The following is a 16788-nucleotide window of genomic DNA, read 5'->3' as shown; positions in this document are numbered from 1 at the left end:
GGCAAGTCTCATTGGGCACAACAGCCAAGAAACTGTGGAGTCAGCACAGTAACCCAATGGGTGATGCCCTGTGGGCACCCATAGCCAAAATGTGGAGATGCCACAGTCAATCCCTGTCGCTGAGACAAAATCAACGACGAAGTAGTGGCCAGAACGCAGGGCATGTGCCCTGCATGCAGCTGACCCGGGTACCACATGCAACCCCCACCCCGCCCCTATCCCTGAGTACAGAATCAGGAGTAAGTCCTACATACCGCCTGGTGTGGCACCAAAACAAACCAAAAAAAATGAAGGGAAGGGTAAGGGAGAAGAGAATTTAAAAAATAAATCATTAACTATTTTTTTTTAGTGAGACACCATGAGGTACAGTTGTAGACTTACAAATTTTTGTGCTTGGGTTTCAATTATACAATGATCAAATACCCATCCATCCACCAGTGCCCATTTCCCAACCCCAAGAAACACTGTCTTTACCCTATCAACTCTAGTGACGCCACAGAACTGGCAAATATCTTGAATCTGTAATCCCAGCACCCATCTATCATGAGTGAGGTCACGTAGGACACTCACTCATCGACTTGGCTGAGCAGAGAAGAAGTCCCTCTCTCTAACAGCAGGGATGGTCTGAGTTAGCAACCCCCTTAGCCATGGCTGGGATCTGTCAGGGAACTGTGAACAATGTCTGCATTTCTTCATATAGCCACTAGGTGTCCCCTGACTTTTTTCATAGAACCACTAGGAGTCCCCTGCACTTCTTCACAAAACCACTAGATGGGGGCTGGAGTGACAGCACAGTGGGTAGGGCATTTGCCTTGCACGCGGCTGACCTGGGTTCGATTCCCAGCATCCTATCTGGTCCCCCAATCACTGCCAGGAGTAACTGCTGAGTGCATGAGCCAGGAGTAACCCCTGTACATCACTGGGCGTGACGCAAAAAACAAACAAGCAAAAAAAAAAAAAAAACCACTAGATGTCCCCAGAGTGAATATAAACCCCAAGGACCAATGTAATGTAGCAGATGGCATTTTCAATCTATTTCTGTATTTTTCTATTAAGTCTATTTCTATATCTATTTAAATATGTGCCAATAACATTTGACCAAGACCAAGACTATGAAGTAAAAGAACATGAGTATAAGAGTAACCACCACTTTTAACACCAAAAAATATCAACTTATACATGACAATTTTGATTTTAACATCTGTAGGGTGTTTGCCTTGCACGCAGACAACATGGCCGACCCGAGTTCGATTCCTCCGCCCCTCTCAGAGAGCCCGGCAAGCTACTGAGAGTATCTCGCCCGCACGGCAGAGCCTGGCAAGCTCCCCATGACTTATTCGATATGCCAGACACAGTAACTGTAAATTCATAAAATGCAAATATTGGAAAGAATTTTCTGAATTTTAGTACATTTTATTCTTACTTTTTAATGGCATATAATCTGTAAATATTAAGAAAGAAAACATCATCATATTATCAGGATCATCTTATCAGGACATCTTTTTATGACATCTTATCATCATATTTATGTGAAAGAATATCAAATATGAAGGAATATTAAGACAACATGCCAATTGCATGTTTTGGCTTCCCAGAGACCAAGGGACTGAGACACACAGGTGGAAACTCCTACACAAGAACTCTGCTTAGAGACCCCATTCCATTTCTGAAATAAAATTCAAAATCATGAAGGGTGATTGGAGGACCCGCTTGGGAGATGCATGCCAAATGTAAACTATAGATCGAACACAATGGCCATTCAATGCCTCTATTGCAAACCACAACACTCAAAAGGAGAAAGAGAACAAAAGGGAATTCCCTGCCACAGAGGTGGGGTGGGGTAGGGTGGGGGAAGGTGGGGGGTGGGAGGGATACTGGGATCATTGGTGGTGGAGAATGGGCACTGGTGGAGGGATGGGTACTCCATCTTTGTATGACTAAAACACAAACACGAAAGTTTGTAAGTATGTAACTGTACCTCACAGTGATTCACTTAAAAAAAAAAGAAAAAGAATATTAGGGCTAGAGTGATAGTACATCGGGTAGGGTGCTTGCCTTGCATGCAGCTGACCTGAGTTGGATCCCCAACAACCCATATGATCTCCCAAGTCTCACCAGGAAGGATTACACAGCCAGGAGTAAGCCCTAAACAACAACAGTATAACTCCCAAACAGAACAAAAGCAAAGAAATATTAATAATAACAGTTAATACTTACTGGACATAGCTACCTTGTTTTTATCCAAAAAGTTAAGTAAAAGGCCCTCCCGTTGATCGTCGATTTGCTCGAGCGGGCCCAGTAACGTCTCCATTGGAGACTTTGTTGTTACTGTGTCTGGCATATCGAATACTCTCGGTAGCTTGCCGGGCTCTCCGAGAGGGGCGGAGGAATCGAACTCGGGTCGGCCATGTTGGCCGCTTGTAAGGCGAACGCCCTACCTCTGTGCTATCGCAAACCCAGAATATGGATAATCTTAATTTATGTATAGTTACTATGCCTTTATAAATTTTTTCTTTGCAAAGTAACTACTAGTAAAAGTCTAGAAACCTTTATATCAGGAGAGCACTTATTTTCTGAGTTGTACATCACCAAAATGAGGGTAAATGGGGCCAGTGTTAGCAACAGGAAGCAAGGCTCTAAGAGGCAAGAGGCAAGCCCCAGAGACAAAAGAAGAACAGCGACTGATCAGCCACCCAGTGCCCTGCTTTGCTCTCCAAGACAGCAGGGTCAGGCTGCTTCTTGATATCCTAAACGAGAGATAAAATGATGATGTGCAAGCACCCACACACACACAAACACACACACACACACACACACACACACACACAGAGAGAGAGAGAGAGAGAGAGAGAGAGAACAAAAACAACAGCTCTTTAACCTTTAACTTTGCCTTGCTGTTCAGAGATACCTTAAGCCAGGGTCTAAGACTGATCTAAGATAAAGCAATAAGGGCTAATTTTATTTTTTAATCAAAGGGAAAAAAGAGATGGTCTGGCAAAGGATGACTTAGAAGCCGGATTCACTACACTTTCTTTTTTCAAAATTAAAATTAAATGTTCTTAACCCACAACTAGAAACACCATAAACATCGTATTAAATATATGCGTTTGATGGTCACTGCCTATAAGCCCTTCCATTGCAGAACAAGCAAAGCCTGGAAAGGACCCGCTAGTAGAGAGCCTGTTGGTATTTACAGAAGTACAACAGGTGTCCCCAAACCCCCTCTTTGAGATTCGGACACAATGCCACAGTGCAATGAGGAATCATGGCCAGGCTGGAGTCAGAAGGACAACAGTAGGAAGAGGAAGGGAAATAAAGGCTAAAAAAACCGCAGAACAGCACCACCGCTAAGTAAATAGCCTGGTGGAGAGAGACACCAACATGCTGAATCCCTCAGAAAGGCCCGGAAAGCTCCAGATCAGGACAATGCCGAGCCACTGGCAGGAGCAAAAACAGTACGTCAGCAGAGAAGAGTTTCTCCATTTTCAGTCACAGAATGTTTTGAGGTGAAACAATATGCTCACAAACACAGGTCATTAAATCCATAAGAAAGCAAGCCACAGACAGTTACAAACTACACACTCGGGGACAGACCACACGCTCAGACTCTCAAACAGTACAGTTAATAAGCAGATTCAGAATACAGAATCGGATGTGTATAACATATAAATGAAAGTATTATATGTGAGGGGCTGGAGAGATAGTACAGCAGGTAGGGCACTTGCCTTGCATGTGCCCGAACCAGGTTTGATGCCCAGCATCCCATATGGCACCCCAGCACCGCCAAAACAAATTCCTGAGCACAGAACTAGGAGTAACCCCTCAGCATCGTCAGATGTGTCTCCAAAACAAAACAACAAATAATATCATATGTTCAATACTTAAATATTTGCAATGATAAGAGAATGTTAGGAATGAGTTATTAAGTTGGGGAGCTATTAAGTTTGAACTCTTATAAATAAAATATGAATTGTAAAATAAGTCCACAGCCAAGGACTAGAGATGTGACTCAGAGGCAGGACACTTGCCTTGTATGTGTAAGACCGTGGGTTTGATCCCTGGTACAATGCACAGACACAGACACGCAGACACAGACACACACACACACACGTACACACACAGACACACACACACACACGCACACACAGAAACAGTGCTGGTGGGGCTCAGAGATATAGCACAAGCCTAACAGGTACAAATCCTGGATACAATACGTGATGTAAAGAAACAATGGGTAAATAAGTAAGTTCATCTAGAAGTTAAACTCCTAAAGATATTACTAAAGAGAGAATCACTAAAGTAGAAGAGGGACATACCAGTATCTTGATTATACCAGTGCAATTAAAATCAAGTTGGAGAAGGTATTAGTGTTTATCAAAGAGATCAATAGTTGTTTATTTACACATGATGATAACGGGGTTTTTGTTTTTGTTTTTGTTTTGTTTGATTTTGCTTTTTGGATAACACCTGGCGATGCACCGGGGTTACTCCTGGCTCATGCACTCAGGAATTACTCCTGGTGGTGCTCAGGGGACCATATGGGATGCTGGGAATCAAACCCAGGTTGGCCGCATGCAAGGCAAACGCCCTACCTGCTGTGCTATCACTCCAGCCCCACATGATGATAATGGTTTTATATGTGGCAAAAATAATCCATCTTTCTTTACAGGAAAATCTTTGAATAATGTCTTCCCTGAGACAATCCTTCAAAGATTCTTTGGTCAGAGATATAAGATGAGACATCCTGGTATGCACAGGGAGTCTGACTTAGCCTATACTCAGGCTCCCCACAGAAGAGGCCAGTGGAGAAGGAACTGCAGTGCAGAGGGAAGGGAAAGGAAAGGTGGCGGTGTCATATTCCCTCTGTATTCTTCTGAGCCAACTGGATTATTTGCTAATTGCATGTGTTATTTATCCATGTAAAGGAATTTTCAAGTGTTTGAATATTAATAAATAAACAGACAAAACTAGTACCACTCAATAGAAAAGGCCAGTTGGGAAAAAAATAATGAATAAAAGCCAATTTGTTGGACAATACAATAGCCAATCTTTCCTCAGAAATCTCCCTGAGGAGAGCAGCCACAGCCGCTCCACATCTAGTAGCCCCGTGATGCCATCTGCTGGATCATCCTAGTGATGAGGCTGCTGGAGCATTTCCAAACTCCACAGTTCTGACAGCCCAGGAGGAACACAGATAACAGATGGGAAAGTTGTGTGGAAACCCACCAAGCTCAATGAGCAAAAACAACAGCACAAAAGACTCAACTAACACCAAACAGTTCAGTAAATCCTCAGAAAATGACTTTAGTAATACCATGATGAAATATACAGGGTAATAAGCAATGTAAAATAAATTATTTTGTGCCTGCTAAGAGGACAGACTGGGGGTGGGATTGGGTAACTTGGGACACTGGTAGAGGGCCAGTCACACTGGAGGTAGGATTGGGATACTGATAGGTGGAATGACTGTGGACCACTTTGTAAGTCACAGGGTTTAAATAGTTTCAAATGAGAAATAAAAGGAATTTCCCTGAATATAAAAAGTCCAGGTCCACACTAGTCCACGTCCTCTGCTATCGAGCAGAGGAGATGGCTTAAAGGGATAAAGTACATTGACTAGATGAATATCCTTGCATAATCATGGCAGGTGTGTGTGTGTGTGTGTGTGTGTGTGTGTGCGCATGCACACGCACACATGTGCGCACACTCAGCCAAAAAAAAAAGTCTAACCATTATTGAAATTTTCTTTTCCTTTTCATAACCATATATGTCACTGTCACTGTCCTCCCATTGTTCATCGATTTGCTCGAGCGGGCCCAGTAACGGCTCCATCGTGAGACTTGTTGTTACTGTGTTTGGCATATCGAATACCACACGGCAAGCTTACCAGGCTTTACCGTGCAGGTGAGATACTCTCGGTAGCTTACCAGGCTCTCTGAGAGGAACCAAACTCGGGTCGGCCATGTGGGCCACGTTCAAGGCAAACGCCAAGTTTTCTTTTTTAAAATTGTCCCAGTATTACTTAAAATAGGATGTCATAATTATTTGGTGAAAGTAAGGTATGCAGAAACCTTATCCCAGCAAGTCTTATCCCAGCATGGCACGATCCCCAGACATCACAGATGGGGACCTGTGGTTCTGAGCACTGCAGAGCCTGTACACCAAACCCTCTGGTCCGGGCACTGCTGGAGAGCCACAGAAAGGAAAGGGGCTTTTATTTACATGCAAAGAGCATTGCGGGAAACTTGGACATTGTGACCAGGACATCACACACAGTCCTGGGCTTGAGGTCAGATAGTCAGTGTGGACTCAATATGCAACATTCTGTTTTAAAACTGGATGTGACATGAATATGTAGCACTGTAGCAGTGTTGCACTGTCGTCCTGTTGTTCATCGATTTGCCTGAGCGGGCACCAGTAACGTCTCTGTTGTGAGACTTGTTGCTACTGTTTTTGGCATATCGAATTCCACATGAATATGACTTTCGAAAATAAGTGTTATGTCCTTCCCCATATTCTTTCAGGCTGAATTACTAGATAACCTGACTCATGGACTCCTGGGGAAAGCTGAAGTGCAAAAAGAGAGTTTTGACCAAAAAAGAAAGAATTGTGATTTGACATGTCATAAGATAGCATAGACCAATTTTTCTACTTATTCATCTATGGTATCTTACCCCAAAAAGCAGGAAAGAAGAACTTGGATGATAAACAGAATATTCTTCCATTGGTTGAATTCAGTAGCCTATTACCAAAAAGCAAGAGAAATAATGGTTAGTTTAATAAGACAGCAGTTTAAAGCAATTACATTTATAAACTTGTGTTTTAGTAGAGGGACTGTTTCATCGAACATAAAATACAATTTAAAATCTTAGACAAAACCAGCCACTTGACATTGAGCAAACTATTTTTTCTCCGTTTATCACATATTTGTTTTTCAGAAATGAAAGGGGGAAGGGGAGGGGGCTGAACATCACCAGATAGCGAACCCAGAAGCCGACCCGACCATTGTGGGAACTCAGTCACTGAGCCAGATCCCTGATCCTTGAATGGGGATTATTTTTTTTCTAATTTTCTTAAGAGATTGACTGGAAATTTAATATAATTGTTTAGACCTTCCCAGATGACAAGAACAAAGTTATAGCTATTGTTACTGCTATTGCTGCCACTAAATATTCACTAAAATGAGTTCACAAAGTCAGGGTTGGGTTAATTTTTGTTTATTTTGTTTTGAGGGTTTGTGTGTATGTGTGTGTGTGTGTGTGTGTGTGTGTGTGTGTGTGTGTGTGAAACACCATGAGATACAGTCGTAGACTTACAAGTTTTTGTGCTTGGGTTTCAGATATACAATGATCGAGTACCCATCCCACTACCAGTGCCCATTCTCCACCCCCACCAATCCCAGTATCCCTCCAACCCCCCAACCCCCATCCTACCCTGCCTCTGTGGCAGGGCACTCCCTTTTGTTCTCTCCTTTTCGGTGCTGTGGTTTGCAGAAGAGGCACTGGGTGGCAATCATGTTCGGTCTAGAGTCTACTTTCAGCATGCATCTCCCGTCCTGGGCAGATCTTCCCAGCACCCTTTATTTGGTGCTCCCTTCTCCATCTGAGCTGCCTTTAGGGGGTTGTTTTGTTTTGTTCAGGGACAACACACACTGGTGCTCAGTGCTTACCTCTGGCTCTGCACTTAGGGATCACTCCTGGTGAGACTCAGGGGAGCATCGGAGTTATCAAGGGATTGAACCCAGATCAACCACATTCAAGGCAAGCACCTTACACACTGTACTGTCACTCCTGGGTTTACTTTTTACAAATAATCTTAAGAAGAAAAATATACTGTAGGGGCTAGGCAGATAGTACAGGAGATAATGTGTTTGGTTGCCTTCTTTGTGGTTAATCCCAGTTCAATTCCTGGTACCATACTCATAAGCCTGGCAAGGTACGATCCCTGAGTGCAGCCTCCCTTTCAAATTATTATAGATCAATAATGTTGGCAAGACTGAGGTCATTTAAAGAAAACAAAATCAGGTCAATAACTTGCAAATATTAGAAATTATTATAACCTCTTATGTTTTTTATAAAGCAATCAAGTGAACAGGATGGAGGATTATAGAGGTATAACTGGAGGTCTATAAAGGTGTATCTCTCCAATTGTTGGGAAAACCATATAAAGCAAGGAAAGTCTCTTTAACATATAGTGCTGGCAAAACTGGGTAGCTACATGCAAAAAAATGGACTCAGACCTCCACCTAACACCATGCACAAAGGTCAGATCAAAATGGATTAAAGACCTCAACATCTGTGTAATCACAAAATAAATAAGAATGTGTGCACTCTTGCCATGTGCGTTCAGTGGTCTGGGGCCACTTCCCTCACTCCTGATGGATGATGGCAATGGGTAGAAGAAGGAGGAAGTTGTCACCAGGCTAGTTGGTGATCAGTCATCGTTTATTGCAAACTCCCTGCGTGCCTGTTCCAGTCTCATGGAGTGCCCCATTCCAGTCTCACACTGCCTCTCTCAGAGAGCCCGGCAAGCTACTGAGAGTATCTCGCCCGCATGGCAAAGTCTGGCAAGCTACCCATGACGTATTCGATATGCCAAACACAGTAACAATTGTCACAATAAAGACGTTACTGGACCCACTCGAGCAAATCGATGAACAATGGGAGGACAGTGCCAGTGACAGTGATATTATAATAAATATATTTATTATATAATATTATGTATAATATAATAAACAACTATAATAAATCTTAAAAATATACAAAGGGCTCTAAGTATCTCCTTTGTTGAAGGATGAATTCATCCTAGTTGATGGGAGAGAGTCTGAGATTGTGGTAAGATGTATGTATGACTCCAAGCTCCATGAGTTCATATGTGAACCCTAGGTTTTTGCTTGTGTGTTTGTTTTTTATTCTCATAAAAGTAGTTCACAAAAAAAAAAAAAATAAAAAAAAAAAAATAAATAAAGTAGTTCACAATAGTTCATTACAGATAATATTCAAACACCAATCCCACCACTGAGCACCTTCCCACCACAATAAGAGGGAAGTATGTGAAGGTTGCTGTATTTCATTTTGGAGCCATTTAAGCTGAATATAAGAGAATACAAGCAAGTATGTTGAAACCAAACAAATGTCTGCTACTTTTGATGAGTAAGTGAGATACAGTGTAAGAAGTCATGCAGCCGCACACTCCGGGAAACTGCAGCACTCTCTTCGGGGAGCTTTAGTTTATAGTCTCTGGGTCTTGGCCATTGATAAGATTACATGGCACCGGGGCGATTTGTGGGAGTGACTGCCACGCTACTAGAAAACTGGGGAGCTGGGGGGAGGAGTAAGCCCTGAGTGCGCCCCCCCAACAATAACACCACCAACAAAAGACCCATGGAAAAAGATTTATGAATTTTTTTCATTACTAAGATTATCTGTTTATTGAATCAAGGCAAACTTCTTTTTTTAATAAAAAATTTATTGGATCACCGTGAGATACAGTTATAAACTTGCATGATTGCATTTCATTCAAACAATGCTCGAGCACCCACCCCTCCACCAGTGCACATTTTCCACTACCATTGTTCCCAGTGTCCCACCCGCCACCCCCACCCTACCCCACTCCCTGCCTCTGTGGAAGGTACAGTCTTTCTTACTTTCTCTCTAATTTTGGGCATTGTGATTTACGATACAGATACTAAGAGGTCACCATGTTTGGTCCTTGGTCTACTTTCAGCACATATCTCCCAACCTGGGCAATCCCTCCAATCATCATTCATTTAGTGGTCCCCTCTCTGTCCTAACAAAGGCAAACTTCTTTCATGACTGAATGAGTTTTGGATAATAGTGCAAATACAATAAGGAAGCAAATTTTTGTAACTAGGTGTGGCAGTCTGCAATATAAAATGACACAGTATTTTCTGAGATTGCTTTGATCAGATCAAAAGTTGGTTATATATTATATAATAATTATATATAATATAGTTATTATATATGCCTGTCTTTGAAAACTCTCGAGCTCATTCGCCAAGGTGGCTTGGCGCAAGCCTCAGGCAACCACAGGGGAATGCCTGAGCTCACAAAGCAGTGCAGAGAAGTGATCAAGGAAGACCTCAAAGAGAAGAACAGCAGTGCTGGCCAATGCGACAGAAGCCGAGATCAGCATCAGCAACACCCGCCTGTCCTTCATCAACTACAAGACCAAGATGATTGCCCTCCAACGTCCTGATGGATCCATCACATCTTCCAGAAGGGCAATGGAGAAGATTATCCATGATTTTTACTCAGATCTCTTCAACAGCCACATCCACCTACCCACATACCAAATTCTGCAGGATGAATATGTCATTCCCAACATTCTCCCTTCCGAAATCCGACACGCCATTTCATGGGTAAAGAAGCAAACAGTACCCGGCCCAGACATGGTCAGACCCAAACACCTGAAGAATCTGCCACTAGTACTCATCAATAAACTGGCTTGGCTCTTCACACGCTACCTGTCTGAATGCAAGGTTCCATCCCAGTGGAAAACCAGCAGGACTGTTCTACTGTACAAGAAGGAAGACATCCACGACATTGACAACTATCACTCCATCTGCCTGTTGTCTGCCATCTACAAGCTGTTCACTCAAGTCATCCTGAATAGGATTGGCAGAACACTAGATGAAAGACAACCATGCAAGCAAGCCAGTTTCTGAAAAGGATTCAGCACAATCGACCATATCCACACGATAACCAAGCTCATTGAGGTTTCTCAGGAGTTCAAGATACTACTCTGTCTAACGTTCATTGATTTAAAGAAAACCTTTGATTCTGTTGAGACTGAAGAGGTCATCAAAACCCTAGCGAAACAGGGCATGCAAACTCAATACATCAGGATCCTCTGTGAGCTATATTATGGAGCTGTATTATGTAGTATTCACTACCAGGATCTCACCGTTCTACAAAGAAGCGATCACCCATGTCAAGAGAGGCGTTCAGCAGGGTGATACCATTTCATCAAAACTCTTCAGTGCCACACTTGATAATATCATGCGATGACGAATGGGAAGGAATGGAAGTGAAGATAGATGGTCGGCAACTGTACCACCTCCACTTTGCTGATGACATCATTCTAATAACACCAAACATTAGGCAAGCGGCACAAATGCTGGCCAGCTTCAACTGTGAGTGTGGAAAGGCCGGACTACAGCTGAATCTCATCAAGACAATGTTTATGAGAAACGGTCCCGTTCCTGACATTCCATTTGCTCTCAACGGAATGAAGAACTCCGAATGTAACAGTTATGTGTACCTAGGTCGAGAAGTCAACATAACGAATGACCTGGCACCTGAGTTGCGCAGGAAGAAGAGAGCGGCTTGGAATGCTTTCAAGAGCATCAAAGAAATAGCTAAGAGGACAAAAAACCTCTGGCTCTCAGCACATCTCTTCAATTCCACTGTTCTTCCTGCATCAACATATGCCTCAGAGACCTGGGCCCTACGAAAACAGGATGAGAACACTATTCGGGTCTCCCAAAGAGGAATTGAAAGAACTATGCTTGGAGTATCATGCTCCACTCAAATGAGAGAAAGAATCCGGAGTTCCAACCTCCATTGATGATCAAGAATCAGGGACGCTGTCTCATTTGCCAAGCCATCGAAAATCAGATGGGCTGGACATGCAATTTGGAGACGACTGCTGGACTAGAGCCATTACCAACTGATCCCATGGGATGTCAAAAGATCGTGTGGCCACCCACCTACGAGATGGTCAGACTTCTTCAAGACCCTGAACAATCAGTTTGAGGCTCTTCATGTTCCTAGAGTGAGCAGACGCCATTGGGGTACACTAGCACACGAGAGGGATGAATGGAGATGTTACTGGTGCCCGCTCGAGCAAATCCCTCCCTCCTCTTGGAACACCATCAGCAATAGGGACCTATCAAGAGTGAACTAGGCTGAAGGGACCACTATGATAATTTTAGTTGGAAATGATCACTCCGGGCAAGAACTGCATGCTGAAAAGAGGTAAAGGTAAGGTAAAGGTAAAGGCCCTCCTGTTGATCGTCGATTTGCTCGAGCGGGCCCAGTAACGTCTCCATTGGAGACTTTGCTGTTACTGTGTTTGGCATATCGAATACTCTCGGTAGCTTGCCGGGCTCTCCGAGAGGGGCGGAGGAATCGAACTCGGGTCGGCCATGTTGGCCGCTTGTAAGGCGAACGCCCTACCCGCTGTGCTATCGCTCCAGCCTGAAAAGAGGTAAAGGAACAAATATGAAACCTCTCAGTACCTGATTTGAAAACCATACTGCCCAAAAGGAAAAAGAGACAGAGAGAGAGAGAGAGAGGAGAGAGAAGGAAAGTGGGTAGGGGTAGGGGTTGACAGAGGGAAACTGGGGATATTGGTGGTGGGAAATGTACACCAGTGGAGCGATGTGTGTTGGAATACTGAATGACTGAAACCCAACCATGAACTGCTTTGTAACTGTGTATCGAAAAGAAAAGAAAAGAAAAGAAAAGAAAAGAAAAGAAAAGAAAAGAAAAGAAAAGAGTAAACAAGGACTTCTAGTAGAGGCAGACTGGGGGAGGGAGGAGGGCAGTGATGAAGGGACTGGTATTAAAACATTGTATGCAAAGGAGAGAGAGAACAAAAGGAAATGCCTTGCCACAGAGGCAGGGTGGGATGGGAGGGATGGGGATGGGAGGGATACTGGGATCCATGGTGATGGAAAATGGGCACTGGTGGAGGGATGGGTATTTAATCATTGTATAATCGAAACCCAAGCACAAAAATTTGTAAGTCCACAACTGTACCTCATGGTGTTTCACTAATAAAAAATTTTTAAAAAATTGTATGCCTGCCAAGTGCAGCCGAACACACAAATCACAAATTAAATAACACGCACACACACACACACACACACACGCACGCACACACACGCACACGCACGCACACACACGCACACGCATACCCCTAAACTAAATTAAAATCACAGAGAATAGATTGATGCTTACCAGAGAGTCAAAAAGTAAAGGTAGGTGAGATGGGTGAAAGGGATCAAGAAGAAATTTCCATTAAAAAATGTCGGGGAGACCAGAGAGAGAAGACAGTTGGGATGGCCCTGCCTTTCACATCAGTGACCCTTGCACAGCATAAGGCCAATGCACAGTCCCCAGACCATGCCCTGAACACAGAGCCACCATTGGTTTTTGCCCAACACCCCCCCACCACCACCACCAGCATCAAAATATCAAGGAGATGTAATATATTGAGGGTACTAAAACAAAAAATAAGGTATTACTAATTTAAAAGTTACAAAAAGGTGGTAAATATGGTAATCATTCGAAATGTTTACAAACACTGAATCCTGTTGTGCACCTGAAGACAATTTTGCATTTCAATTTTAAAAAAATACATCAGGAAGAGAGTAATGAGAGCAGATGGAAATTGAAGGAATGAGAATGGCAATTATGCTGCGTGGGAACTGAGTAAACGGTACAGAAAAGTTCCTTACATGATTCTCTCTACTTTTCATATGTCTCAAAATGTGCATAATAATGATTTAAAAATTATCTTTCAGAAACACCAAAATCTCCTTAATTGGCTTTCCAGGATCCCCATTTCAGTAAAAGGAGTTAGCAAGAGTCAGTTCAGATTTTTTCTGCTGTTGTTTTCACAAAAGTTTCAAGTGTAGAAATACTATCACTGCTTTCCACATGTCTCAAGATAAAAACTATTGAAAGTACAACTGACGTTAATGGGCCAACACAGACTGTTTTCATATATCCTTCTAGTAATTCTTGGTACTTTTACACTGGATTCCACTGACTGCCAAAAGCTCAATTTTTAAATACTGAGAATTTAAAGCCAACCAAGTAGACATATCTGACTCTCATTGGCTCACCTGCTGAAAGTCCCCAGTGGAAATACTAATGATGAGAGTCGGGATAATCATGAAGCAGGCATTATAAAAAAGCACTCCGTATTTCCCTAGTTCCTGGAAACAAACAAAAGCCACATTGTAAAAACAGGAAACATATTTTCTGGAGCTAATTAACCAACTCTAGTTTAATGTGGATTAGAATGCATGTACTAACCAACTCTGTACTAGAATATTTTTAGCAAATTTCTGATGGAGAATGCTTGATGTCAGGTATACTGTGATTTCGGAATAAACTTTGATCTTTCCCCCCCAAAAAACTAAAACCAAATATAAAATGGTGAAGATGGTTAGCCTGAGGGCTTTATCCATTTCTAACAATCCAATTATTTAAAGATATACTACTTGCTATTCAAAATGAGAAATCTGGAATAGAATTAAGAAATCTTTACAATGTTAATATAAATAGAACTCTTTAAACGCATCTGATCTTACTATTAAAGAACAGCTGTGTTAAAACATCAGGTACCCCATTTTTCCTCCAATCTTGCATAAATTTACTTTTCATTTAAAAAGCTACATCACTTATTCAGCATTTTCCTTAAAGGGTGACATATTGCAAGTCCCCAAAGACAACTACTGATTTTGTAACGGCCACCATTAAAAAACAAATGGCCAAAAAGAAAAAAAAGTCAGTACAGATAAAATTTAAAAACAAAAACAAAACCAAAAAAAAAACCCCACTCTTAGAAATAAGCCTGTCGATCAGAGAGAAGCCCCTCAACACTGCACAAAGAACACAGAACAAAGAAACATATGCCTGGCTGATTCTTCTGAGTATCAGGAACAGCTGGGGTGGGGTTGATGCCTGAGAGCTCAACCCAGATGCAGCCATGTAAAAGCAAAGTTCATTTTATCTTCTCATGATCAAGGGAGGCAGTTATGGCTGGACTGATTTTATATTACTCATTCTCATGATCCCTTTTCACTAATGAGGAAACAGAAGTTTGCAGAGGTTGAGGTTCAAAGTTACAATGTCCAATAATCAACCAAACTTATCTGTAAACCATGTCTTCAGATTGCCAAACTACCAGGCGCTCTTTCAGACCATTCGTGTCTTCACCTTGATCGTTAATTATAACTGTAAAACTTTTCATTTTTAATTTGCCTTTCATAAATAATCCCTGTTGAGATACTCTAATTTTACATATAAATTTTACACCTTTTCCTTGCCTGGCTAAATTTCACTCCAAACTTTGCAAGATGAGGCATAACAACAACAACCTATTAAGGCAAGTAGTTTAAAAAATCAGTAATTTTAGAGCATATTATGTAAATTAAATTATATGCCCACTTTGTAAATTAATTTTCCTTTCTCATGTAACGAGTCAGATTACGAAGCCTAAAAGTGGGATGAGTGAAGATCTAGTACCTTTGGATCCATTTTCTGTTTGGTATAAACTCCATTAGCTGCTGTGAAGAGATCATTCAGGAAAACAAAAATATAGCCTTCCAAGTTGAAAGCAAGGTCAGAACTGGAAGGGTAAACACAACAAAGGGGGTCATTCAGAAATTCACATGCTGATCTCAAGGCAGGCTTATTCTCTCTTTCCCCAAGCAAAGGATGCTAGCAAACCTTTTCTCTAGCACATTTCGCAGCCCCCCTCCCCCACCCTCATGGTGATGAATAGTTATTTCCTCAGTTTAGCCTCATACTAAATCCAAACCAGGACATCAGGTGCTTCAACTTAATCATGAACACTTTAAAACCAAAGACAGTTATCATGTATATCCCTTTACCTACTTTTAGCATTCAATTCTTATCCAGAGTGATCACTATAACCTTACAGGACCTGTACCACAAACTATAATGACCAAAAAGAAAGACTGAGAGAAAGAGAGAGAGAGAGAGAAAGAGAGAGAGAGAAAGAGAGAGAGAAAGTGTCTGCCATAGAGGCAGACTGGGGGTGAGGGTGGAGTGGAAGGAGGGAAATTGGAGACAGTGGTGGGAAATGTACACTGGTGAAGAGACGGGTGTTGGAACCCAATCATGGACAACTTCGTAAAGTTTATCTCATGGTGATTTGATAAAAAAAATTTTTTTTTGAAAAACACAAAAACCAAACAGACATTACAGATGATGTTTTAAGTAAAAAATTCTTTCATTTGTATAATTATTGAACTCCCCAAAGGGGACTGTCATTCTGTTTTGTTTTTGTTTTTGTTTTCTGATTCATCAGTGGCTCTCGTATTGTAATAAATAGGGACATCCCCAGGGTACAGTTCTGTGGAGATAGCTGAGCAGTGATGGGGCAAGTGGATAATGAGAGTGGCTTGTCCATTTGGTGTTCAGAGTCACCTCATTCACTAATGTCTTCACTACCCTGGTACTCAGTCATCTCGGTCACAAACACCTTTACTACCTGATGCTCAGAGTCACTTCATCACACATGCCTTCAACACCCTGGAGCTCAGAGTTATCTCAGTCACAAAAGCCTCCACTACCTGGTGCTGAGTCATCTAGGTCACAAAATGCCTTCACTACCTGGTGCTCAGAGACCCCCTCAGTCACAAACACCTACACTACCCTGGTGTTTAGAGTCATCTCAGTCACAAATGCCTTGCTCAGGAGTCACCTCAGTCACAGATGCCTTCACTACCCTATGCTCATAGTTACCTCAGTCACAAACATCTTCAATTACACTGGTGTTCGGAGTCACCTCAGTCACAAAAGCCTTCACTACCTGGTACTCAGACATCACTTCAGTCACAAATTCTTTCACTACCCTGACCCCCAAGAGTCAAAACAGGAATCCTTTCTGCAATGCCCTCAGAGTTCCTTCTCCCTATCCTTCTAGAACATTTTCTCTTTAGTTCTCTTCAAATAAATTTAAATGTTTATTGGGGTGGGGTTATGGTAGAGGAGGGGAGAAAGA

At 42.2% G+C, this 16788-nt stretch overlaps 1 protein-coding gene across 2 annotated transcripts in view; it reads right to left on the bottom strand.

Moving 5' to 3' along the window:
- Window positions 1-16788, bottom strand: part of SLC35D2 (solute carrier family 35 member D2) — a 47185-nt gene that overhangs the window by 9689 nt on the left and 20708 nt on the right. For both annotated transcript variants that reach the window (XM_056134876.1, XM_056134877.1), the window contains 3 exons: window positions 15285-15387; window positions 13877-13969; window positions 6675-6742 (listed from right to left, as the gene is read on the bottom strand). In XM_056134876.1, the coding sequence (XP_055990851.1) occupies window positions 6675-6742; window positions 13877-13969; window positions 15285-15387 (264 nt within the window). The remainder of the gene's footprint in view (window positions 1-6674; window positions 6743-13876; window positions 13970-15284; window positions 15388-16788) is intronic.

Source organism: Sorex fumeus, unplaced genomic scaffold (genome assembly GCF_029834395.1).
Source record: "Sorex fumeus unplaced genomic scaffold, SorFum_2.1 ptg000109l, whole genome shotgun sequence".
In the NCBI taxonomy this organism is placed as follows: Eukaryota; Metazoa; Chordata; class Mammalia; order Eulipotyphla; family Soricidae; genus Sorex; species Sorex fumeus.
The sequence above is the reverse complement of the archived record's forward strand: the minus strand, read 5'-3'. Positions and strand labels throughout refer to the sequence as shown.